General features: G+C 46.8%; 2 protein-coding genes across 2 annotated transcripts in view; one reads left to right on the top strand and one right to left on the bottom strand.

Annotated features, from left to right (window-relative positions):
- The first annotated feature begins 680 nt into the window (after window positions 1–680).
- Window positions 681–4,252, top strand: LRIT2 (leucine rich repeat, Ig-like and transmembrane domains 2). Its single transcript, XM_062580652.1, has 3 exons — window positions 681–793; window positions 1,175–1,956; window positions 3,405–4,252. Exons 1-3 carry the CDS (start codon window positions 681–683, stop codon window positions 4,250–4,252), a joined length of 1,743 nt encoding a protein of 580 aa, XP_062436636.1.
- A 3,995-nt stretch (window positions 4,253–8,247) lies between these two features.
- The window catches only part of CDHR1 (cadherin related family member 1), a 45,742-nt gene continuing 28,608 nt past the window's right edge, over window positions 8,248–25,381 (bottom strand). The window contains exons 13-17 of the mRNA XM_062580001.1: window positions 22,374–22,538; window positions 20,152–20,219; window positions 16,938–17,166; window positions 15,765–16,019; window positions 8,248–9,355 (exon numbers count right to left, since the gene is read on the bottom strand). Coding sequence (XP_062435985.1) covers window positions 8,816–9,355; window positions 15,765–16,019; window positions 16,938–17,166; window positions 20,152–20,219; window positions 22,374–22,538 — 1,257 coding nt within the window. The 3' untranslated portion in view covers window positions 8,248–8,815. The remainder of the gene's footprint in view (window positions 9,356–15,764; window positions 16,020–16,937; window positions 17,167–20,151; window positions 20,220–22,373; window positions 22,539–25,381) is intronic.

Raw genomic sequence — 25,381 nt, 5'->3', positions numbered from 1 at the left:
ATGAACTTCAAAAAATATGCTTTTTCTAGAGGAGGCCAAACAGAACAGGCTACAACTATGTTGTTGTTTTTTGAATCATCACTTGAGAGTGGGGATAGCTAAAAAGCGCCCCCCCCCCAAAAAAAAAGAAGTGTGTTCTCTACTGCACTGACTAAAAGTTTTACGAATAAGGGTCTTGCTCACCATGTTTAATAGTACACCCTGCAAATGGCTGTAGTCATTTTTGGGGACTGATGATGAAATAAGGTACTATCAAAAGCCAAATTATAGCCGTGAAGTCTGGCCCTTAGGTTTTCTATTTTTAGGAATGCCATTGAAATATTGGAGCTTGCGTGAGATCTATTGAAAAAAAATAGCATGTAGATGTGCTGACTACTTGTGTATGCTTGGTAACAGAAGTACTTTTGGCTCCAGGTACCCATTTAGGTATTAATGTCCAAATGAACACTTTTTGGTCAAAACCTCTATGGCTAAAGAATAAATACGAAGAGTGGTCCCAGAGGTGATTTTTAGCACCTTGGCACAGGCTACGAACCATATTACATGCTTTTTTTTTAGGGTCTGGTCCCTGGCAGGATTTATTTCTGCGTCAGGGAAGATTACAGCTAATAGGATTTGCTCCTTGGAGGCTGTGGGCATGTTTGGAGCAAAACCCGCACAGTGCTTTCTTAAAGGAGAATATGGGCCGTATTTTTCACATTTTTCTTCTTCTTCTGGCCTTTCACAAGATAAACCCATCATCTCTTTCATCTTGTGTCGCTGGATGCTCTTGTTCTAAAGACAATTTTGGAAGGTAAGAAAGCTAGATACCTAGTCCTAGCCTCAGTGAAACCCTTTGGAAATTCCCCATATAGATTCACTACTGCTGTGAGAACTAAAACCAAGCAGATGGCTGCATGGTATGCTGCCTCTAATACTTGTATATTATTAGCTTGAGCATATAATAAGATTTCTCAGTTATGTAGTTGCATATGTACTAATTTTTATGCATTAATTGCATTCTTTGTGGGAAAACTGCATGTAAAAACAGATTGGAGGATGTATTGTTGAGAATGCATTGCCCTATATGTAGTACCTTACAGGTCTTTGAATGCCAGTTGAACTGTACCAAGAACTGATTTGTTAGCCATGACCACTGTGTGTGACTTGGTGAAATTTCTGGTTTCCTCTTCAGGAATTTGCTCTGCATGTCTGCACTGCTGACAAAGATCCCTGAAAACATACCTCAAGACATCAGAAAAATTAGAATAGAAAACTCTCACCTAACAGAATTGCCTCGCGGTTCGTTTTCAAATGTCAGTGCCTTGGAGTACCTTTGGCTCAATTTTAACAACATCACGGTTATGCACCTGAAGAGCCTAGAAGATCTACAGGCCTTGAAGGAGCTCCGGTTGCAAGGAAACAAATTAAGCTCAGTGCCATGGACAGCATTTCAAGACACCCCAGCTCTGAAAATCCTGGATCTGAAGCACAACCGGCTGGATGTCCTTCCTGAACACGCACTCAGGTATCTGGCCAACCTGACCTATTTAGATCTATCCTCAAATCAGCTTACTGTAATTTCCAGGGATGTCTTCTCCAGCTGGCCCATCTACCAGAGGAGCCAGCAGGCAGGAGGGAGAATGGACCATACTGCCAATGCTGTCCTGGCCCTTCATGACAACCCATGGATTTGTGACTGTCGCTTGAGGGGATTTGTCCAGTTTATCAAATCCATTGGCCCACCTATTATTCTGATGAATTCTTATTTAACTTGTTCAAGCCCGAAATTCAGGGCAGGGAAGTTCTTCCATGAAGTAGAGCTCAACAGCTGCATGAAGCCGCTCACCTCAGCCCTTGACACCAACCTGACAGTCCCCGTGGGGCTGAACGTCACCCTGACCTGCTATGTGCAAGCCAGCCCTTCTCCAGCTGTCTGGTGGACCTACGCACTCAAACTTTTAAGGGCATTTAATGGTAAGCACAGCCATATTATTTTTTAATTTATGTTTTGCTATTCTAAGTATGCAGGCCTTCAGGCTAGCTCACCACACAAATTCCCAGGCTGTCTGGAGCATTACAGTTGAGTGTTACAATAACCCAAACAACCTTTCCCATGTGGCCTGTCTGAGCTCCTTGACTGGCCTGGGAAGAGCTGGTTCAAGAAGGGGCTTGGGCAAACACTGAAGGAGCAGGGCCTCACTTTTTTTATGTAGTTATGATGTGTGGCTTTTTATTAGTAGCTCCTTCAGCGTAATACATGATGCAAGAACTATTAATAATACGTATATATTTTATATATATATATATACATATACATATATATATATGTACATACGTGTGTGTGTGTGTTATAATAAATGTGGTATTTTTGTTTAATATATATACATATATGGATAAGTGTGTAAATAGTTATGTATTGTATACAAATAATTTAGGTGCAGCTCAGCATGTGTGTGTGTGCATACACATGCATGCACAAGCATGTGTGTGTATATATATATACACACACATACACACATATATAGTGTGTGTGTGTGTGTGTGCGCGTGTGCGCGCATGTGCGCATGCATGCTTGTGTGTTTATGTATATATTTGTGTGTGTGTGTGTGTGTGCGCGCGTGTGCCTTTATGAATGTACTGTGTGTGTGTGTGAGCATGCACACCCCAATGCGTGTGTACTGCTGTACTATTCCCCTGTATCTTTCTCAAGAACAATCCAAGCCACGGAGCCCCCAAAGCCCTGGGGCCTGACAGCATCCACTCGGCCGTTCTGCAGCCACCCATAGGTACTGCCAGTCTGCAGGAAACCCCGGCGGTTACCTATGATGTGGTTCATCGGGGCTGCGTGATACCAGGCCCTTTCCCTCCGGCAGGCCCTTACCGGCCCCCAGCGCGGTTCTGTCCTTCTGCACCGGAGCCGCCGGCGGGCCGGGCTGCGCTGCTCCCCAGGGCAAGGCGCCCGAGCGCAGCGCTGCCCACGTGCCCGCTCCTTGCGCAGGGCAGCTTTAGCCAGGCACCTCGCGCTTGCTCTGCTCTCGGTGTTCAGCAGCCCGCGTGCGTATTTCCCCAGCCACGGCCTGAGCCGATCACATACAGGCTTTTTCTGGCCCTGTGTCCTGATGCGGATGGCTGCCAGGGTGCCTTCATATGTGGCTCAAAATTGCGGGTCGTCTCGGGGCCAACAGCCCCTTGTCACCTCGCCCCGGCCCCCGGACCGGAGCCTGCTGAGAGTGAACCGGTTCCCGTGCGTGGCTCTGATGGCAACTGGGGCTTGTGGCCAGAGCGGCACCCTGGCACCCCACGAGTCACGCTGCGCTCAACATGCTGCCCGTGGTGGGCAGAGGCCGGCGGCAGCCCCTTGGCTGTGCTGGCGGCGGGGGTGGGGGGGGGTGGCAGGTGCTGACCCCCCCCCCCTGCTGCAGTGTCCACGCAGCTGGTGGGCGAGGAGACGGTGCGCTCGGAGCTGCGCATCCCGGCCGCCCGGCCCGCCGACGCCGGCAGCTATACCTGCGCCGCCGCCAACTTCCTGGGCAACGCCTCCGTCGCCATCGCGCTGCAGGTCGGGGCGCCGCCAGCCGCCGCCGGCACCACTGCCACCGCCGCCGCCACGGTGGGGCCCCCGGGGCCCGGCGGTGCCGAGAGTGGCGCCCATGTGGAGGTGCGCATCGCCAAGCAGACGGTGTACGGCATCACGCTGGAGTGGCGCGCGGCGGCCGCCGAGCCCGGCGACACCTGGTACACGCTGCACCTGGGCCGCTACGATGCCGCCCGCAAGGACACGGTCTCCGTGGGCCCCGGCATCCACACCTACTCCGTGGGCGACCTGCTGCCCGCCACCAAGTACGAGGTGTGCGTGGCCGTGCGCGACCAGGTGCCCCGCAAGGGCCAGTGCGTCGTCTTCGTCACGGGCAGCGACGTCAGCCAGCTGGAGCAGCGGGAGAAGCTCATCCACATCGTGGTCATCGTCTGCGCCATGGTGCTGGCGGTGCCCGCCGGCATGTACGCCTGCACCGCCGAGGCCCGGCCCGGCTGCCTGGCCCGCGGGCTGGCGCCCTGCCGCCGGGGCCGCCGCGGGGACCGGGCGCCGCGGGGCGGCCGCGACAGCAGCCTCGACAGCCTGCCTGCCGGCAGCGAGGAGGGGCTCTGCCGCCCCGGCTCCGGCGCCGGCCCCGCCGCCGGCACCGGCAAGCACCCGCCCCGGGCGCGCGAGGAGCCCGAGCGCCCCGGCAAGGCCCGGCCCGGCCACAGGAACAGCGCTGACCTCTACTAGCCCCGCCGGCCACGCGCCCTGCTGCTGCGGGGACTGCAGGGCTCACGATATCAATCCATCTATCTGTAAGTAGAGGTGTGTGTGTGTGTGTACACACACACACACACACACGCGCGTGTGCACACACTACTCAGCATCACCAGGACTACAGCTCTGGGGAGGGTTACTGTTTTTTTTTTTTTTTTTTTTTTGTCAGATTTAAGCAGCCAATTAACATTAAGGGCTCTAAAATATTTCTCAAGCTCAGACAGATGATTACAAATATTTTTCGGTATATAAGTATATATTTTCTAATAACATTCAAGTGTTTGTGAGATTTCTTTTTTTGCAGTGACTGCTCCATACACGTGTGTGCATTAAAAAAAAAAATAAATAAACCATGCAGTCACTGAGTAAAAGAATCTCTGTATCTCTCTTTAGAAGCAAAAAACAAAAAAGGAATTTAAAAAAAGGGTGGGAAAAAGCCTGTGAAAGCACCAGGCCACTGCTCTCGGAGCGGCTCACGCTTTGCAGCGCCACCACAGCGGGCGGCCAGGGCCCCGCAAGCCTGGTCACCACGTGCTGCCGTCAGCAACAGCCAACCCGAGCAGACGCCTCAGCTTTAAGCAGCGATAAAGCCTAACGTGAGGTTTTGCTTTGTAGCAGTGTGGCTTGCTAGGTGCGTTTTGGTGGCACAAGCTAGACGTCCCTATTTATTTCCGTGCTGTTTCCGTGCGTCCGACCTGCACCCCCTCCTCCCGCGTCCCTCCTCCGCGCACAGCGCTTTAGCCCAGCTGCGTGTTTTGCCTGTGCTGACTTCCACTGGCATTCACACCCTTGCAAGCAATTCTTAGTGTTAAAATAATAAACGACCAATTTTCAGAAGGTGCAGCCGCTCCTTTATTTCTATGCGTCTGCGGTTAAAAACTGCGCTGGAGGCTGCCCGCGGGAGCGCATAGGGCGCCAGCCTGGCCGGGCTCAGCGCGGGCGGCCCCGGGGCCCGCACCGAGGGCGCTCCGCGCGGCTGGCACGCCGCGGCCGGCTCCGCGACACCGCCGTGGCACCAGCGCCGGCTGCCGGGGGCCAGCACCGGTCAGGGCACCTCTCTGCAGGGCTGTCTGCGTTACACTGTCCAAACCACACCTGTAGTAGTTTCTTGCCTCTGTATGCACAAATACAACCATTAAAAAAAAAAAAAAAAAAAAAAAAAAAAACTTGACACTTTATAACCTTGCATTTGCTCTGTAAATTTTTAAAAAGTTAATTAAATAAAATCTTCTTAAGAAAACAAGCATAAGCTCACTTAAGCAGGCTGGTGTCTCTGGCTGGAAAAGGACTTTGAGACGAAATGTCAAAAGCATGTGTGTGGGGAGGCTGATGATCTCCCACCGTTACGCAGCCTCACGCCAGAGCCCCCAGCAGAAATCGGGCCACGCGGCCGACCGAGGGCGCAGGCCGGCGAGCAGCGGCTCGCGCTGGGGGGCAGAGACAAGCTGGGCCTCGGGGGCTGCAGCCCCAACCTCGTCCCGCCTCGGCGGCGGCTCCCCCACCGCCGCCCCAGGGAACGGCGGAGCAGCCGCTGCGCGTGCACCACGTCAGCAGACGGTAAGTAACGGACCCAGAGAGCATCAGCGGCGCAAAAAAAAAAATGCATCAGTATCACGCTTACGGTTATGAAGGCAATTTGTAAATGTGCATGTGAACTGCCCTCGCAAGAGAAGCTTTCTGCTCCCTCCTCTCCTGCCACCGGGGCCGCCCCCGTGTCTCATCCGCTTAGAGCAACCGGAGAGACGTCACTGTCAGCAGAAATACGCCACGTCAGCGTTAGCAATATTGACAGATTTTTTTTTCTTTATTTATTAAAACCCCCTGAAGTTGAAACACAGAAAAACTGGGAAAAAAGTCTCACAACATAGTAATAAAACATCTTTATTCCCTCTTAAATACATCTCTAAGACTATAAGCCTATAACTCCTGTTAAATCTCACCTAATGGAGCAGTCCTTATAGGCTTTCCTCATTTGAGAACGAACATTAAATACTGGCTTTGATACACCACCAGGAAAGTAGCAGCACGGAGGTTAACGACAAGTTTTGGTTCCTCAGGAAGCTCGGTAGAAATCGATTCGGACACGACCGGTGCCAGGAGCGCGCTGGGGCGACGGGCCGGCGCGGCGGCACGGGCGCCTGCGCGCTGCGGGGCGCTCGGCCCGAGGAGCGGGAATACGGCGTGCGCTGCCGGCGCAGGAGGACAGGAGAGAAACAGCAGGAAAAGCGGCGGCGGCAGGCGAGCAAAGCACCAGCGCGCCCGCGATGGGAAAATGCACAAGCAGCAACTTGCCCAGTTTGCTGCCGGCTCAGCCTCTCCCTTACGACCCCGCCAGGAAACTGCTGCCGTTCAGCCCAGCGCCGGGCATCACGCGTCTTTAAAGACGAATTTTATAGCTGCCTGCTCCCCTGCGCAGTCCCAATCTGAGGGACGCTCGTGCGTGGGGCGCTTTGTCGCCCCCCCCACAAAAACGCCCGGGTCGCTGCTCCTCGGCGCTCCGCGGCTCCGCTCCTGGCCCACGTGCAGCAGGAGCCCGGGAGCGGCGCGTCTGGGAGGAGCTCGGGGCTCCCGCAGCACCGGCACAGCCCTGCCGCCACGCGTCTCGACCAGCTCACCCTCTGCCTCTGGGAAACCAACAGGTAACACTGAATTAAAGTAAAAAAAATACAGGATTTTCCCCGTAAGTTGACTAATTTCTCTTTCAACCAGCTTTCCCCTAAGCTGATGAAGTCATGGTGCAAATGAAGGGAAGCGAGGCCTGAGATAGATAGATAGATACACGCATACATACATATATATATACAGTGTACGTACGTATAGGCCTTAAGGGGGAAGGATGAAGTCAGCCGGAGCTGGAGGGCCACGGCTTGTTCCTAACTCCTGCTTGTCCAGGAGGCAACTGTGAAGCCCTGCGAGGGTGCGACGGCTCCCAGCAGCACCACAACGGCATCAGGCGATGGTGCAGGAGAAGCCGGGAAGCAGCTGCTGCAAAAGGGCAGCCGGGGTGGAGGGAGGGTGCGGGGTCCCCGTGGCCAGGCCAGAAGGCCAGGTAATGGGTTAAGAGGAGCAAGAAGCCCTGGCAGGAGCTGCTGGGCTGGCTGAAATGACAACAGAAAGCAGCTGAAGAAGAGTCTTGATGACACTCCTCAATGAACGCAGCTCCCAGAAACGCCCCCCCCAGCCGGCCACCGCTCGCCACCTCTGCCAGGAGATGGGAACAGCCGGCCCCAGCCGCTGAGTCAAGCTCTCACCTGCTTCCATCAGCCAGAAACCAGGCTGATGTTTTATACACCCCCCAGCAAGGGTGCCAAGGCGTCGAGATGGCCCTCCCTGCCCGAGGAAAAGAAGTCCCCAAAACGAACACGAGCACAACTGTGTAGCAGATCCAGCGAGAAAGATGCTCTGCCTTGAGTCACCTTACTGCCACGTAACAGGGAAAAAATGGTCTCCAAAAACCACAGGCCCTCTCCCTGCTTAACTGTTGCATAATTCAGCCAAAAATATTGAGACTACAAACCAGAATATTTTAAGGGAATCTCATTTTGTACCTGCCAGTCCCTAGGGTAAGCCAGGAGAGGTGATGAAATACTTTCCCCAGCACCTCCTGCCAGGAGTCTACAGAAACAAATAATCTTCCCCGACACTTTCCTGACCAACATATTTGAGTCTCCAGCACTTGTCTGTATTTTTCACATATCACTTTTTCTCGCAGTTTTACCTTGCCTTCCCTGCTGCTTTAATCATGCCTCTCTCCTGCTGGCCTCCCCCTCGTTAGGGGCTGCAGTGCGGGAAGGAGGCAGCGTCGCGCGAGCGCCGTTACTGAATTTCCACACTTGCATCCTGCCCCAGCTGGGCTATAAAAGACCAGGGCGGCCTTCCGCTCTCTCATTAGCAGGCATGTCTAGCACCAAAGCAGAGAGCATCACGTCAATGTATGCTGAAAAAATCCAGCAAACGCTGCAGGGAATGAGAAACTTTTCAGTGCCAGCTCACCTTCAGCCACATGCACACTGCACTGCTGGGTGTTGCGAAGGACGCAGTGCACCTAGGACAACTGATACGAGCAACCCACCGATGAGCTATCTACGCACAAAAAACGCCGTACCCTCTCTGACGGGCAATGCTCTCGCCACAGATGGTCACTGGAAGTGATCGGTTTATAGGCACCTCAAGCCCATCTGCCGGGCCAGGTGAGATCTGGCACCAGGAAGTGCCCTGACTGCAGGGCGCCACTGTCCAAAAACCAGGACTCCAAAACGGAGGCAACCTAAAGCACCGGTCACTTTAGGACACTCTGGGTGAAACCCCGGTACTTAGTGCCCTGGTGACATGGCCACAGGGAGGACACACAACCTGCAGGAACCGCGGTCGCAACGTTGGCCATGGTGGGATGGCTCCGCGGCACACGGTACTTGCACAAGGTGAAGGGCGGTCATTGCGGCAAGGAGCCACTCGTAGCTCACTGGGTGTTGGACGACATGGGGAAGACCACAGCACACAAATGTACCCACACACAGCCACCACTGGCTGCGTCTCCTAGATGTGTGGGTCCCCGAGAGCTGCATTCCTCTTCTCAAACTTCATTTTGAGCTCAGAGACCAGGGCACTGTGTGCACCTCCTGGACCTCTTCTCTTCTGCTTGTTGATAAACGTGGGGGTGAGGGAGCCAGAGACAGTGGGCACGCGCCAGGCCGGGGCGGCCGCCACGGAGCTGAGCGTTGGCGGCGGCGGTGGGCCGGGGGCAGGCGGCGGCGCAGACCCGGCCTGGGCGTTGTTGTTGCTGTTCTCATTCCTGGTGTCTTCCTCGACAATGAACTTCTCGGCGGCGCTGCTGGGCCTCCTGAGCTTCAGCCACTCCATCCGGACCATCCTGGGCGGGTGCGCCTGCCTCTTTTTTATGATCCTTCTCACTGGCATGATTTTGTTGGACCGCTTATTGCGCCAGAACATGGCGGTGGAGATCATGACCGTTATCATCACCATGATGCCCATGACGCCAGCTAGCACCCCTAAGGCTTTCATGGGGTTATCTTTAGTTTGCATCAAAAAGGCGGCCATAGGCCCTTTGTGAAGAGTCTGTAAAAGAGTACAAAGAAAACATGTGACTTACGCTACGGGACAGACAGTGACCCAGAAATTTCATTTGTCCAAAATATGTAACAGGCAGGGTTGGCTAATAGAAGTTGTCTCTAAAAAAGAAGTGAGAGTCAAACTACCGATTTGGGTTTGGATAATTTAGATACAGCAGCAGCCTGGGCAAACGTTACAGTATTGTCAAATGACTGTCAAAAATGAAAGCTTACAGGCATCTTACTGCCAAATTAGGACAGATTGCTGCGTATCACCATAGTATTTGTTTAACTTGCCTGAGCAAGAAAATAATTGGCACTAGGATCTCCAGCTGCATTGTTATAATACATTTCAGAATTAATTTCCAAAGAACAATAGTGCTGAACTATTGTGTTGAAATAGAATTTTATGAATAGAAAATGATCTTTCAAAACCAGCTGCAGGTGATACAAAGATGCAGTTTATAGGACTGCTACTGAATTTAGCATTGAAAAGATTTTGAGAAAACTTTGCTTTTTAAATTACATTGTACAAACAAGTAGTTAGCAGGTCTGTGCTGCATTCTGTTTTCAAGTACTCTTTTACAGACATAACAAAACTCTTCGACGTGGGGGACGTGAGCAGAGCTGAAGAGCTTTGCTTTTATAATAAAAGAAATAAGCACTAACATAAGCTACGTATGGCATATTAAGGACAAATGAATGAACAGTTCACTTTGCAGCTGAGCACACTGGGCGTCTTGGAGGTCCCCGTATAATTTTGCGGATTTTGCCCTGCGGGTGGAGCCTGGATCTTTTCACACTTTTCCAGTACATGATGGTAGAGATCACCATTGTTACAGAAATGGCGGAAAGGACGCCACTCGTGCAAATTCCAAATATTGTCCATGGACGTTTCTTGAGGCCTAAAATATAGGATTTTACCCTGGACTTGATCTGGAAATGTCAAAAATAAGAGAAATGGTCAACCCAAGCATGATTACATTTGAAAGAGGTAGGTATGTATTATAAATACAACCAGGGAAGTAGAGTAGAACATGTATGGAAGAGATAATATGTAAAATAAGGGGAGATAAGCGTTTAAATTAGCCACAGGAGATGAGACAGTTGTAATGATGTGGAACTAAATCCAGAAACACTAAGAAAAAAAGAACATAGGAAAAACTTACGAACACCTGGTTGACCAGAGACTGAGGGATAGCAGCAAGACGCACAGAGCACCCCTAATGCATGGAGGCTTGCATAGAATACATCTCCGGAGGAGTTCACGACAAATACACGCTCCTGCAATGTTCTTTGGGTGGACAGTAGAGTCAAGAAAGGCCAGAAGATCCTTCAGAAAATGGCACCCTCCAGGAGGGAATCATCGCCCAAACTCTGCACGTCTAACAACAGGTAGTCTGCATCTTAGTTAGTGGTCTAGGCTCCCAGCATTCGGTCAGTGAGGAGAAAAGGGCACCTCCAGCAGACAAGCAGTCACTGGTCTGTCTTTGACAAAATAGGTGTCAAAGACAGTGACTATACGGGGAGCATTGAGACTAGCTTGAACCTGAACATTTGGCTTTTAGATATTTAAAGTGAGATGAGATGGATTTCACCGAATGCCTTTAAGTTAGGAGACTCATCTCCTCAGCCTCCCTCATCTCTGGAGCGAGATGACTAAGAATACCCCAGGGGATCTGAAAATCAGATCCCTGAAATCAGGCAATTAAATTCATTAATACACACTCCCAGTTGGCTTCACTTGACCTATTTATTTTCACAGCTACCTATAACACCTTTTCCAAGACCACTGCTCCCATATCCTGAATGTTTCCTATTACCAAGAGAAATGGGCAAAGAGATGTTACTGAAATTCATGGACAACCTTATCTTACTGATAAAGATGATCTTCCCCATTTTGCTGTGCAAAGAGTTTTCCATTATTTAATTAGTGATGGATCTGAGCTAGAAGCCCAAAGCTGAACAGCCCACAATTTTGGGGGAGACTCGATTAAGATCAGCTTTGCTGTTCTGCATTACATGGATTTTGTGCACTTAAATCCCATCACATGACAGAAATTCTACCCTAGCTCACTTAACTCTACGTGAAAGTCTGATGAATTAAATGTCAGATAAACCCTGCTAAGCAGTACATGACCCGAGATGAGTCCATTTATTATAGCTGCTGTCAAGATCTATTCTGCAGCATGGCACTGAAGGCTAAATAGTATAGGGCCAACACAAGGAGAGAGATGACATATACTTAAGAAGAGGCTAAGTATCAGCAGCAATTATTTGACTAGCTATTTGAAAATCACAATTTGGGATTAGATATAACTATCTGTCTATGGTTGTCAGAGTAAACCCCCCCCCCCCCCGAAAAGAAAAACAGTTCCAAGGATGTTTTGATGGGGAATCATACGGGGAGTTTCAGAGCTCAGTTCCACCTGTGTCCCCAGAGCTCAGCACCTGTCTGAGTTTCTAGTTATGCACAGGTGATTAACATCAAAGCTAAAAACCATTAAGAGTTAGGTGGTTCAGCCCATACTCTAGTTACTGCACTATATAAAGGACAGTACTGACTCAGCCTTGGATTCTCTTGTGATGTTTGTGTAAAAACATTAGGTATTTTGCAGGTGTATAGTAGAAAACCTGCTGTCTGCCATTGGTGTGACATTTGCAGGACAACTGGGAGCAGAGACTTGCAAAACCACCCTGGAGCAGCAGCATCTCGGCCAGCCTGCAGGGAGGCTTATGGTAAGTGTTTGTCACCAAAAAGCTTGTCTGTGTAATCACTGTGGCCCAGATGATTAACATGTGGCCTGGGCTTGAGAGGGGTCTGAGCACCCTGCTACAGTGAAAGTCTGGGGCATCTGGGCATGTGAGCTGGAGCACTTCGGCTCTGAGCCCTGTACCCTTGGCACACCTGCAAGTCTTGTCATTGGTTAGTGACTACACATCAGAACTGGGTCACCAAACAGCACCACTTTGTAATTTATTTAGCTCTTTTTTTTCTAAGAGGTATATTGCATTTTGAAGAGTACTGATTTTTCTTGTAAACATTAAACATGGGCAGATACACTGTGAAATAAAAACTGGTATGGGAAGTGCTATCATCTCTCAGAGGCAGAAACTGGAGGAAAAGTCTCTGTTTTAATAGGTGTCAGAAGGGTTAAAATACCACTGCTTGCAAAAGATAATACTCATGTTTTTTTGCTGTGATTTCACAGTTATAATGAGAACTGGCCCAGAGAAGAGCTGGAAACAATTAAAGGGTTTAAAGAACTGTGGCAGAAGTTTGGATATAACTAAGCTGTTTGTCTTCTCTTTGAGAAAGAAAAGTCCAAGCTAGGAACAAGAATACCATTAAAAAAAAAAATCACCTTTTTGGATGAAAAGATGTCATTAGTTGTTTTTCACTTAGCATGCTGCTTTACCTGGATTGCCCTGCTCTTACTCTTGCAGCTGCCCCATCCCCTATAGCAAAGCTCCCACATCCACGCGTGGAGGTGCCTGGCTGCCAGGGGGGCTTGGCAGCCTGCGAGGGGCTGCCCACCCCAACGTGCATCCTTGCAGCCTCAATGCTGCAGTTTGAGGGCTCTCAGGACACTTTTGGGCTGCGTATGAGGGGCATCCCCAACACATGGGACTTACCCTTGCCATCCTTCCCCCAGAGCTGCAGCCCCCTCAAGCCCTGTGTTTACTGAAGAGGATTCCCAGGGCTCTTCTAGCTCACCATTTGCTGCTGCTTTTCTCCCTCCCACCACAGCAGTTTGCAGCATCCACCCCTCCTGGTGGCTTTCCAAGAGCCTTTCAGGTGCATGTGTTTCCCTGAGGAGATCAAGTGGGTGGCACATCCCAAACTGGGACCTAGTAGATGCAGTCAGTTGAGCCATTCAACCATGAGCACCTTGAGCTAAGGCTTTCCAGCTATGTTTAGAAGCCTGAGTGAGTGGGTGAAGCAGCTAAGGAGCCGTGCCAGCGCTGATTACAGACAACGCAGGCCGTGTCAGCGGGAGCACGGGGCGAAGGCGATGACATGCGCGGTAGACACGCGCTCCCCATCTACAGTTAAATGTGAGCTGCCCCCTCTGGCGCCCACCCCAAAGTGCAGTGTGTGCACAAGGGCTGCATTTACATCACTCTGCAATATGAAAATGAGCACAGGGTAGGACTTCTTAAATCGCATAAACCTTCTCTCTGCCCAGCTCTAAGGGCCACATAGCTGTGGAAAGAGCAGGCTAACTGCCCTGCAAATGTGGCAGAGGATGTCTAGTGTCATCAGCATGCTGCAAATCCCACAGCCACAGAGCTGGTAAGGGAGATGAGGAAACATCCAAATTAACTCTCAGTAAGATACTGTTTGTACTTCACAGTCATGGGAATATAAAACTAGGACTTACCAGTTATATTTAGAAGTCTAAAGGAGTGGCCAAAGCTATTAAGGAGGGGAGATTTCACAGATCATGATGTCTAAACATGGACTTAAACCTCAGTGAAGAGCTGTAAATAAGTGCCCCCACATCCTTGCAGGCCCTCAGGGGAGCCATGAAGACACAGCAGTCTCCCTTGATCAGACCAAGCTTCAGGATCAAGAGCGGGATCAGGTATCACTGAAAAATCTTGGGTAGCAGGAATAGATTTTTTTTTTTTTCAGTAAGACCATAATGGTAAAAGTCTTTTTCAGCATGCCTTTCTTATTCTGTCGAGAAAGGATGGAAGATTAACAGATGCATTGAGCACCACTCAATACCAATTTCCATAAAAACAGACTTAACTTAAACAGCCCCTGGATCTCTACTGCTGTATTATTCCAAGAGCAAAAGGTCCTTTTGATGTGCAATACTGCTGAACTTAGCTGCAAGGCATCTATCTCAGAGGGCACAGCCTTGTGCTAATTGCAATGGTAAATGTTAATCAGAAAATATGCCTGTTTAATTACTTGGTGTGATTAACACTGCAGGAAACCTCCAGAGGATGCCTTCAAGAAAATCCTCCTTATCCAAAATCAGCAATATAAAAATGCCCACCAAATGGCTTTCTCAAACTGTAGACAGCCAGAGCACACAGCATTTTTTTTTTTTTTTGCTGTGATGCTCTTGAATTTAAAAAAAGAGAAAGCAAATAACTACAAGCAATGAAGGAAGTAATAGAGAACAGTACAGAAACTTACGGAGAATGTAGTATGAGATCACTACTGCAGGCCTTGCTGAAGAGACCTACTCAAGTGGAGAAGAAGCTGTTGCTACTTCAGCTTATGTGATGGGACTTGGCATGGAGAAGAGAATGGGAAGATGGGAATAGCTGTATCCAAGTGGAAACCATGTCTCCAGGGCCCAGCCTGCTTCCATTTCACACTGTGCAAGGGTGAGGGGGCATCCCACAGCTTTTGCCAAATCTGTGACCCTGGAGAGGAAAGATGGGGGCAGGAGGGGCACTCTGCAGCAGACACCTTTTTTTATCAGGTGCTGAATTTAGTGTCATTTAAATGCCCCTAATAGGGAATGTCAGTGGGATATGAGGAGATAGAGAAAATGGAGAGAGGTTATATATGAAGAAGCCTTGGGTTTATTTTTACGAACCAAAGAGAAGACCAACTGCTGCCTGTAGGAAGAGATTTGTATCTTTGCTCGCTGTGCATGTGGTCCAGAGACTGTCAGGCTAGTGATGATTCTCACTCAGGTTAAAACACATTCCCTCTTGCTGGTACCCACTTAAAGGCACAACAAAGCAGTTAAAATAAGTCATGCAAATATGCACTGTTCACCATAATACTGTTCATCATACTTATTCTTTGGTGGATGTAAAAGCTGGGTAACAGGGAACTCTCATCCCATGTGCATGATCTTTTTAAAGTCATCTTGTGCTGTCTGCTGATAATACTGCAGTTATTAAACTCGCATCCAAATTTCTATGAACTTTAAAGCATTTCTACAAAGTTAGCTCATTTCTCTGATTTAACCTACACTGACTTGCAAAACTGGTTTGGTATATTTCATGCTGTCCACAGCTACTTTCCACTCCCTTTTCATTGGGGGAAAAGACTGGATTTCCTTCCCCACCTCTCCAACTGAAAAAAACAAAAACAAAAAAGAACCTCACAAATTCAGCAGTTGTCTCTGGAATGTGCAGACCCTACTTTGCAGCTAGCTCTAACAAACGGATGCAAGGGAGTCATCTCTGAACTACTCATTCTTACCTTTGCAATTTCTCTGATCAAAATGTCTCTAGCATTTGTGGCTGTAGAATCCAGTTTCACCACAAGGATCTAGAAACACCACATGTTATGGGGGAAGTGATGGCTGCCAACCTTTTGTCTGACTCCAGCTCCTGAAGCATTTGTAAAGTGCGCTCAAAGGGAGCAAAAATGGATTTCCCTTTGGTGCTGCTCAAGGATCATCCTGCATGAGGATTTTTCTAAGATACTTGCTTACCTCCTCTGTGATATCAATCTTCAGAACTGCTGTGGTACTGAAGGAAGGAGAGCCTCGGTCCTTGGCCTGCACCACCAGCGACCATATGCAGTCCTTGTTCCTTGTGATGTTGTGGATGATGTCCAGAGAACGGATGTAGGATTTCAGCTTGATTTCCCCAGTGCTTTGATCTATATCAAATACATTGGCTGGATCTGCTTGCATGATAGAATAATCCACAACGTTGTTGGGTTCTTCTGCATCTTGATCTATAGCCTGATAGAGGAAAGGTACAGAACAAAGATGGTATTGTTTGTATCTTGCCTAAAGACAAAACTCAAAAGGTTTCTGATAATATCCCTGCTTTGAGATCACTGGGCTGTTATTGTGTGGTCTTAGAAACAATTTTGCCTTTCCCAGTATCAGCTGTGCTACATTTTCTAGTGAAAACAGCAGGAGTAGAGCTGCTCTTGTATAAATGATTTCTATTTGAGATTAAAGCAGTGGAAAAACTGAATCATAACCAATCTGTAGAATGGAAATGGCTTATTACCAGGGAGTTTCCTATTCAGAATGGGGACAAATATTAAGTAAATAGAGGACAATGTGATTAGCTCCACTCTCTTCAAAGTACTGTTACCTTAATCTTTATGCTATGAGAGTTATTTTATCTAGGTTAGGTGTTGTGTAATCAGCTTGATTATATGCATTAAATGTGTGTAATGTAGGGTGGTTTGCTCCTTTGCCTGTGAATTGCACTTTGGAAAGAAAGGGGGGGGGAAACAAAAAACAAAACCCCAAACCTTCTGTTCCAGAGATCGCTTTAGTGGATCACTATATAACCTTCTGCAAAGGGAAAGGAAAGGAATTTGTGAGTTGACCACGGTGGCATGACAGGAAGTCAAGTATTCAAAATTCTGTACTTTTATTCAGTTATCTTATTTGGGCTTCTGATCAAAGACTATATAATCCTGCAGCAGATTGTTCAAATACTGTAACTGAACTTCTTTTGCCTATATTCTCTTCTCAGCAGTCTGTCAATACTGTCATTGTGTTTTAATCCATGTTACATATGTGCAAAATAAAGATCCAGAAAAAGCCAACTTTCAGGCATTCATCATGATCCCAGCGCAATAAATGTCAGAGCTGGGGGTTCTCCAAAGCACTCTGCTTTGTGACGCATGGTGTTCTCACCTCTATCTTCACTGGTGACCCGATGATCATCGTCTTTTCCTGGATGTTCTCGTTGAACTCTGGAGAGTGGTCATTGACATCTAGCACAGTGATGAACACTTCAGCCAAGCTGTACTTCCCATCTGTGTCCTCTGCCTTCACGTAGAAATTGTACTTGGAGTTCACTTCAGCATCTAATGTAGCCCAAGGCTGGGTGTAAATTATACCTGTTGATGGGTGGATTAAGAACCTGGAAGAGAAGCATGGAGAGACTTGGAATTTCTGGTCACTAAACCTGTTTAGAGCCCACCTATGTTCCAGGTTGTAAACCTTGAATTTGCTCCCAGTTTGGTACTTTACACTGAACTTACGTCTGGCTGACAGACTGTATGCTTAGGAGTGCTATTTTGGCTTGCAGTGAAAGCCTCAGAAATATGTCTCCTGCCAAAAAAAGAGCCTGTGCAAGCTGGAAACCCACAGGCCTCAGGCAGCCTTTGCTGTTTCTGTGCCCAGCTTTCCCTGCCTAATGAAGTGGCATAGAAATAGGGAACATGGAAAAGGCTCAGAGGAGGAGGTGCATGTCCAGGACTTGGAAGGATGCAGCTCACTAGATCTTTGGTCTCTCCTCTAGATAGTAACAAACAGCCTTATCAAGGCAAGGCTGGGGTAAAGGAAAAGTACTTGGAGATACCTTTCTTCACTACCACCTCAGCTGTGCTGGGAACTGAATGGAGCCCAGATGGTTTAATGTAGATGAGCTGTTCTGAGGATCTGGGCTGAGAAGTAGCTGAGATCTTCATGCATCGTGGTGAAAACAGACCTAAAAAGCTGCCAGTTCACAAATCACTTTATCTATTTTTGGCTCATTCCTTTAGGCTTGAAAAATAGAAAATGATTAGTGAAGCTTTTCTATTCATTGTGCATTAGCCATTTTAGCAGAGTTTTTTTGTGAAAGCCTTTGTCCTCATGAAGTGTTCGGTGTGATGGCCTTCTCCCACAGTGATTTCTTTAATGTTTTAACACAAAGAACTGCCTATTTGTTCAGTTTATAAGGACAATGTATTAGATCATGTCCTAATAAATTAAGATTGACTTATATCCCCCTCAATAGCTGAGGGAAGTGTGCTGCATGTCATATTTAAGCTCTTAGTTTCTCAGAATGGATAAGAAAAATGGCTGCTCTCAAATCTCAGGAAGTACAGGGCAAAATATCTCCCCCCAGAATAATCACATTTCCACAGACTGGCAATAGGGTGGAGTGGATGTTCAGATTTATCTGCAGCAAGTGCAATTCTACAAACTTGTAATTAACGAGACACTGTCAAGAGTGACAGGCGAAAGCTTGCATTTACAGAGAAGACAGTAACACAGTGTCTTTTTTAAATGGACTATCAGCACAGGCTCCAAACAGTGGGACTTTAAAGAAATGGAAGGCTTTATATATCCTTCAATTAGTGTAAAGGATAACAAAATATTTTCTGTATTCCAACTGAGAGCTCAATTGAGCATGATTACAAAGAGGCCCTTAATAATCCAGGATCATCAGCTGTTTGAATTACCCTGTTAAATACAAATACAAGTCCTTATGAAAACCAAGATGCTGAGGTGGAAAGTGCTGTCCAGCTCAGGGTAGAAGACAGGCCTGTGCTGAGCACCTCCTTACAGCCCAGTTCAGCCTAAGCATGCAGAGAAGACTCTCTTCATCCTCACTTTAGAGATGAAGAATGGAGGTACTGAGATGTAAAGAGATTACAGCAATGCACTCCATTCCTGCTGACAGCTTGGACATAGGATTACTGATGTAATGGCTGTATCTTAAAAAGCTATCACTATTCCTCTTATTCCAGTACAACTCATCTTTTTGCCAATGCACTGATGTAGCCCCTGAGACACAAAATCGTGCTCCTAGCTGAAACTCTTAAATCTGCATATGAATTGTTAGCAGATCTAGAAATTCAAGAGCCAGGAAATCAGTCCAGCTTTGGAGAGCCATGCCAGCCTGGCAAAAGCAAAGGGGGAAAAAATCATACTTAAGCAGGGAAAAAAGGTCCACACAGCTTAATTTACTCATTTAAGAGCATGAGAACAGTGAGTCAGAACATCCCTATAACATCAATCAGAATAAACTTGCACTTTTTTTTTTTCTAAATCCTTTGTCAACAACCTTCACAAGCTCCTTTGCACCAGCTGTTACATTTTCAACCTGAGAGGTCTGGACTGTATGACATGACCTTTGTCTGTTTGCCTCTACCCAGTTAGCAGCTCGCTTAAAGACTTAGTGAGAAAGTCAAAATAATCCATCCTGGAAATGTTCCCATATGTATATCCTTCTGGCTACAGAAGAGGTTCACCCTTAACAATCCTGGATTTTGATTGTGTCTCCTAAATAGTGTTCACCTTAACAGGAGCAGTTCAGCTTTAAGTCCAGACAGATAATGTACAGAGAAACACAGATTCTGGGGTTAAGTGCCTGAGCAGCTCATTCATTTGTAAGTTCTTGCCTGCAGCCCGCTATGTCCAGGAGCTGTGGCTTCCAGCAGCAATATCTGTGGTGGCCAGGGCAACTGCGGGGATGAAAGAAGTGTGGGAGAAAATGATGCGTCATACGCCTTTCCCACCACACTTTGAACAAAGACAGAGAGCTAAGCACCATTACGAAATCAAGCAAGCATGAGATTCCCTTCTTTTCTGACCTGGAGCTATTAGGTTTAAATGCTTTATACACCCAATGATAAACACCCAATGAAGCTGTCCTCCAAAGCTAAAGGTTATATCCTTGGAAGTCCTGTCATCTTTGATTTATTTTGACAAGAGTTGAAACTGAACTATTTGTACAGCTATATGGAAAAGGAGAGGAAAAGAGTAAAGGATTTTCTTTTACCTAGAATTGACTTTTTACAACAACAGACCAGACCGAAACCTCCTCTTCCTAGTACAAGCATTTTTCAAATGGTGATTTGAACAGATCCTGTGCAGTGGTACTTACCTGAGCTGTCTTATGTCTTGGAGGGGAGGAAATATTCTGTGAGTAAAACTCTATGAATTCATAAAGCAGATGTTTAATGACTGCACTAGTTTTCCTGTTGTTTTTTTCATAGAACTCATAAAGAACATGACATAAATGTCCTTGAATATGAGCAGGTCAGGACATCAGCTGTTGTTTTTCCCTTCCTTTTTTTTTTTAATTCTTTTAAAATTCCACTCAAATATAGTTAGGATTTTTTTTTTAACTTACAAATCTGCTCCTGTTCCATAGATAGAATACTTGACTTCTCCCCAAAGTCCGGAATCTGGATCTGTAGCCTTAGGAAAAAGAAAATAATAGGGTCATCCTTCATTAAATTGCAAAAAGAAATATGTTCATGTTTCTCTCAACAACAGGCTACTTCAAAATCCAAAAGCTTTTCCCTCCTTTTTGCCAGAACGCTTTTAGGGCGAAATCACCCAAACGTGCACATATACAACTGCAAAATCTAACACAAGCAAACGCCTCTGGGTGTCCCAGGAAAGCTGCTGAGATGCCCATCTCTCTGCTAGGCTGGTGCCTGGAGGCTATAGCAGGGAGAAAGCCACTAGATGGCTCCAAATGTTGACATTTAACAGATCCTTCCTTTAATAGAAGCAAAGCCAATCTCAGTGACCCAAACAAACTGCCCGTTCTCAAGTCTCCCTCATTATCAATTAAATATTAATGTATACACCCTGGCCAAATTATTTACTTTAAATACAGCATTTTTTCTAAGTCTCTACTTGTTTAATTGATTTAATTGAAATTAATGCATAGCAATTATTTCAATCTATACATAATATTTTAGCTGTGCTTACGTCTTAATCACTCTTGTGCCTGTGGGACTTCTAGTAATGCAGATGCTATATCGGATGCTATCTTTGCTCTGAACTCTTGTTGGCTTCCTCTGTTAGCTCGGGAACAGGAAAGCCACTGATTTGGTGACAGCTTTTTCTAAGCACCTCCTCCTTTGATATAGTCTGAGAGGCGCTGTGATTGCACTGTACTCGGCCACCAAAATTCACAGTGGCAGTGGACTACCTGTTCATCTTCCTGTTCAAGTATTTGGTGCTTCTTTTGAAACCTGGAGCAAGGTCTTCGATTCCTGTCTGGCTGATGTAACACAGCTACAGCCTTGCGGGCATGTGCTTTTAGTTCTTCAATGTGAGCTTGGGCAGCTTCCCTCACCCCCTAATTCTGACTGCAGTTTGTTTTTCCAGAAATGCCTAACTTTGCCTAAAACAGCTTGCACAGCTGGGACTCCTACCAGAATAGTCACCCTGAGTACTTGGAGTATCCCACTTGGCTGGCAAATACGGGTCAAGGAATGAGCTGGTACCACATGGCAGTAACTTCTACATGGACCCTTCAGCTGTGCTCTCCTCTCCATCTTGGCTCAGAAGGGCTAGTTTTGGCAACTTTTCTTATTTTATTTTTCTTGTTTTTCTTTTTTTGCTGGCCACCTCCTGGAATTTTCTTCCTCCTCCTCCTGCAAACACAATGGTGTTTTGGAGTCTCCATTTTCTATAGCTTTCCTCTGATGTTCTTTTTCTTGTATTGTTTTTGTTTCATTTCCTCTTTCATTCTTCTGCCCTTAAAATCTGCCCTTAGTTCTGGTCATTTCATTTTCTCTGTGAATTGTGGCCAGCCGACGTTGGGGTTTCTGACAACCTGACTCCGTCCCCCGCACCTCTGGGGCCTCTGCGAGGTGGCTTGCGTCACCCCCAGATTCCCACGTGGCTAGGAGCTTTCTCGGCTCTGTGATATGAGATCTGCCTCCAGTCCCAGCTGCTGTATTAAAACATACATACAGCTTGGGCATAACGGCTGGAAATGCTTCTCCAGCACTTCTACAGCTCATGTAACAACCTGATTTTCTTCCTAGGGCAATGGGAGATACTAGAAAATATATAAGCATATTCTCCCTGCTGTGAGAAGATCCTTACACAGGGATTTTTACTGTTACATTCTTGCCTTCGTTAACTGTCTAATTATGCATTTACCAGCCAGGTTCCTCCCAGGAGGAGGAGGCTAATACTCTGCTAAGCAGCCATTTTGTTTTCTTTTTACCCGTACTTAAGCAAGCAAATCCAGTAAATCCAATTCCACTTAGTCACAACTGATCCTCCTGCTAGACACTGATTTGACTGGGACTTTCTTAGTACTTACTCACCATGTGATTTGTCTTAAAAGCAGGTGGCCTTTAATTGAAAAGTAAAATTGTTGTTCTGATAAAATAAAGTTTTATTGAAATATTTATCAGAACTGTTTTTTTTGTTGTTGTTGATTCTGGAAAGCTGGAGCTTAGTCCAGAAGTTGAACAGGGAGTAAGATTTGCTGGTTGCCATTGCCAACTATTTTTAAGGTATTTGGCAGTATACTGATTTTGACTGCTTTGACAAACAGCTGGTCAAGACAGATGAATCTCTTAGGAGTTGAACAAAACTTACAGTTACAGCGACCACGTTTGAGCCCCCCGGGGAGTTCTCAGGGATCCTGGCAATGTAGTAGTCTGAGGAGAACTTCGGGACGTTGTCATTGGTATCCAGCAAGCGTATCACTACGTCAGCTGTTGAGCTGAATTTCTCAGGTGTGTTCACCTCTATTGCAAGAAGCTAAGAAGAGCACATATGGAATTTATTACTACAAAGCAGCTGTTTTTACCTCTTAAAGCAGCTTCCTTTCACTACTCACATTGGTGCATTTTAACCTGGTTGGATCAGACAAGCCAGAAACATGGAGAATATGAGCTACACGAGTGAACAACGTATGACCATTCGTCCATGCTTGCAACAGGCAATCCAGCTGCGTAAAGATTTCAAACCTGTGTATACATATTAGACCTTACCCGACAGATGTGACCAGTCAAAGTAGCCAGCATGGCTCAGAGAGGACATAACAAACACCTGCAAAGACCCCCATGGGCAGCTCAGGCAAGGAAGAGTCCTCAGTAGGCAACTTGCCTGGAAACCGGCCTGAGCCCATAGTTGATAATTCACCCCCAGAGTCTTGCACTAGCATTTTCCCACAGGACTTCCGCTACTTAGCACTGTCCATTTTCTCTCGTATTCTCGGTCTAACACTAAATACTAGTAGAGTATCTGCTGCATCTCTGTTTACTCCTCAGCCTGAGTTGGTAGAGCAGCAACCCTCCGTTGCCACTTGTGTGGCGCGAGACTGAGCAAGAAAGAGGCAGAGCACTTAACTGAGATACAAGAGGCTCAACTGAAAATCTAGTTGGATGGGTTTTAATTCCCAGTAGACAGTGGCTCTCCCAAACAAGATGAATGATCAGCTGAACGCTGAGCTTCAGGCGGTGGAGCAGGGCTCTTGCAGAGCCCCTGCTAAATCCCTGCTGCACCCGGCGGAGACAACGGCTTGCTGGAGCTCTTCTTCCCCTTTGCTGGGCGCGCGGTCTCGCTCCTGCTGCAGCCACGTCAGGAACGTGTGATACACAAACACCAGCAGTGACACCACTTGCTGGGTGCTGGAGCACCCACAGCCTTCGGGTGCTTGCGCTGCTCAATTCAGACACATTCATATCACCTAGAGGTGACAGGTTTTTTTTGGGGTGGGGGGCAGGGGAAGCTCAGTTTAAGTAGGCAGGGATAAGGCCATCTCAAGTGTCATCTGCTGGAGCTGTTCCCATTGTCTAAACATTTTAATGTATTAGAAATAAACACTGAAAGGATCTTGGAGAAATTCAGTTGTAAGGATTGCTTGAAATTATATAGCATAAATTTGTTCTAAAACGGGAATTTCGTTACTAAACTCTGATAACTACTGTGCTTAGGAGTCTATAATAGGATTTCAGCAAAAGAAATTTTTAAAGGCCCAGTCACACAAACATCATGAGAAAAATCTCCTCATGAGCAATCTCAGCTCCTACAGCAGCACACAGATAAAAACCTCATTGCTTAACATGTATGTTGATTTAGAACTAAATTACAGTGTCTACAGTGAAATAATCTTTGCTGATAGAATCACTTGTCTTAGAAAATTCTGAGGGCTTTAGTATTTTGATTTTATTTCTACATTTGTTTTTATTTTCTCTTCTTTTAGCAACCATAGTCCAGCTATGTCAACAGGTTAATGACACCTCCCTCCAGGGCAGGGTCTCTGGCAGTTCCCTTGCCTGCGATGCACTGTGCAGAGCTACACTGTTTGTTATACACAGGGAGAGGAAAAACTGCATAGAGCTGTTTCTTCAGAAGACTACACAGCAGCAGTTAACACAAAGGCTTGAACAACACACTGAGATACCATCTTCGAAGTGGCGGATGAATTTTTAAAACAAATTCTGACTTTGGCAACCAAACACAATCCAGCATTATTTGGGTCCGACTGTAGGAGCCGCTGGTGCCTGCAGAAGGCCCTCGCTATGGCCGAGGAGGGACACTGCAAGGAGATGGGAAGTTTGGCCCTCAGGACAGCAACACCCAGCTGCCGTGGCAGAGCCTGAACCCTGCTTTCGCTCTAAGAGGGCAGACTGGAGGCGTCAGAGGCACAGGTGGTCACAGCTGCCATACCCTGAGACATCAGCTCTAGCTCCTGGCTGGCTGAAAAGGGAGGAGGTCCTGGCTACCCACTGCATTTAAAGGCAAGCTGTAGCTGGAGGACAGATTTTCTCAAGCAGCCACTGCCTCGGCCAGTTCTTCAGTGCACGTTCCAGTCAAATTAGCTTTAATTCCTCTCTGGCATTGTTACTGGTCAATAATAAAGCTGAGAGAAAGGATCGCTGCTTACCAGAAAATAACTCTTCAAAGCTGCTGTGGAATATGTGTTAAATAGAAATAAAAACATACTTCATCCAAAATTCCAACTAGAAGGACTACTTTAGCAACTAAAATGGGGTAGTAAGTGATTTGAACTTCTCAGGGAAATGGAGAAGGTAATGAGGACTTTATAAAGTATCTGCTGCCATATATTACTACTATATCACCCAACTGCACCTTCTACATTTACAATACAGTCAAAGGCTCTGCATTTTCAGCAGCGCCTTTACAGTCTTTCTTCTGTAGACATAATTTAATTAAAAAAAAAGAAAATAACTGCTTAAGTTATATATGCATGTGTGTGTGTGTATGTGTGTGTATATATATATATATATATATATATATCTATATTCTTTATTAATTAATTAATTCTTTCAGTTCCTGGCAACCACATTAACCACCTTGATTTCTATTAGTATTCATGAGGAGGCCATGTGTAACTTCTTTAGTGGTCTTTTGATAGTTTAAGCTGAATAAATGTGCACTTACTATAATTAGTTTTGGTAGCACTTCATAACCCTTTCTGAATCTTCCATTTCAACACAATAATGATGCATCGTATTTTTGTAGCATCTATAACCTATTACACTCAAAGTCGCTGATAAACATTACAAGAGGGACATCAGACATATTGCAGTGAAATGACTTCCTAAGGACACAAAGCAAAGCATGTGGCAAGGATG

This window comes from Rhea pennata, chromosome 7 (assembly GCF_028389875.1).
Source record: "Rhea pennata isolate bPtePen1 chromosome 7, bPtePen1.pri, whole genome shotgun sequence".
Taxonomy (NCBI): Eukaryota; Metazoa; Chordata; class Aves; order Rheiformes; family Rheidae; genus Rhea; species Rhea pennata.
Note: the sequence above shows the minus strand (reverse complement) of the source record. Positions and strands in the feature narration are given on the sequence as shown.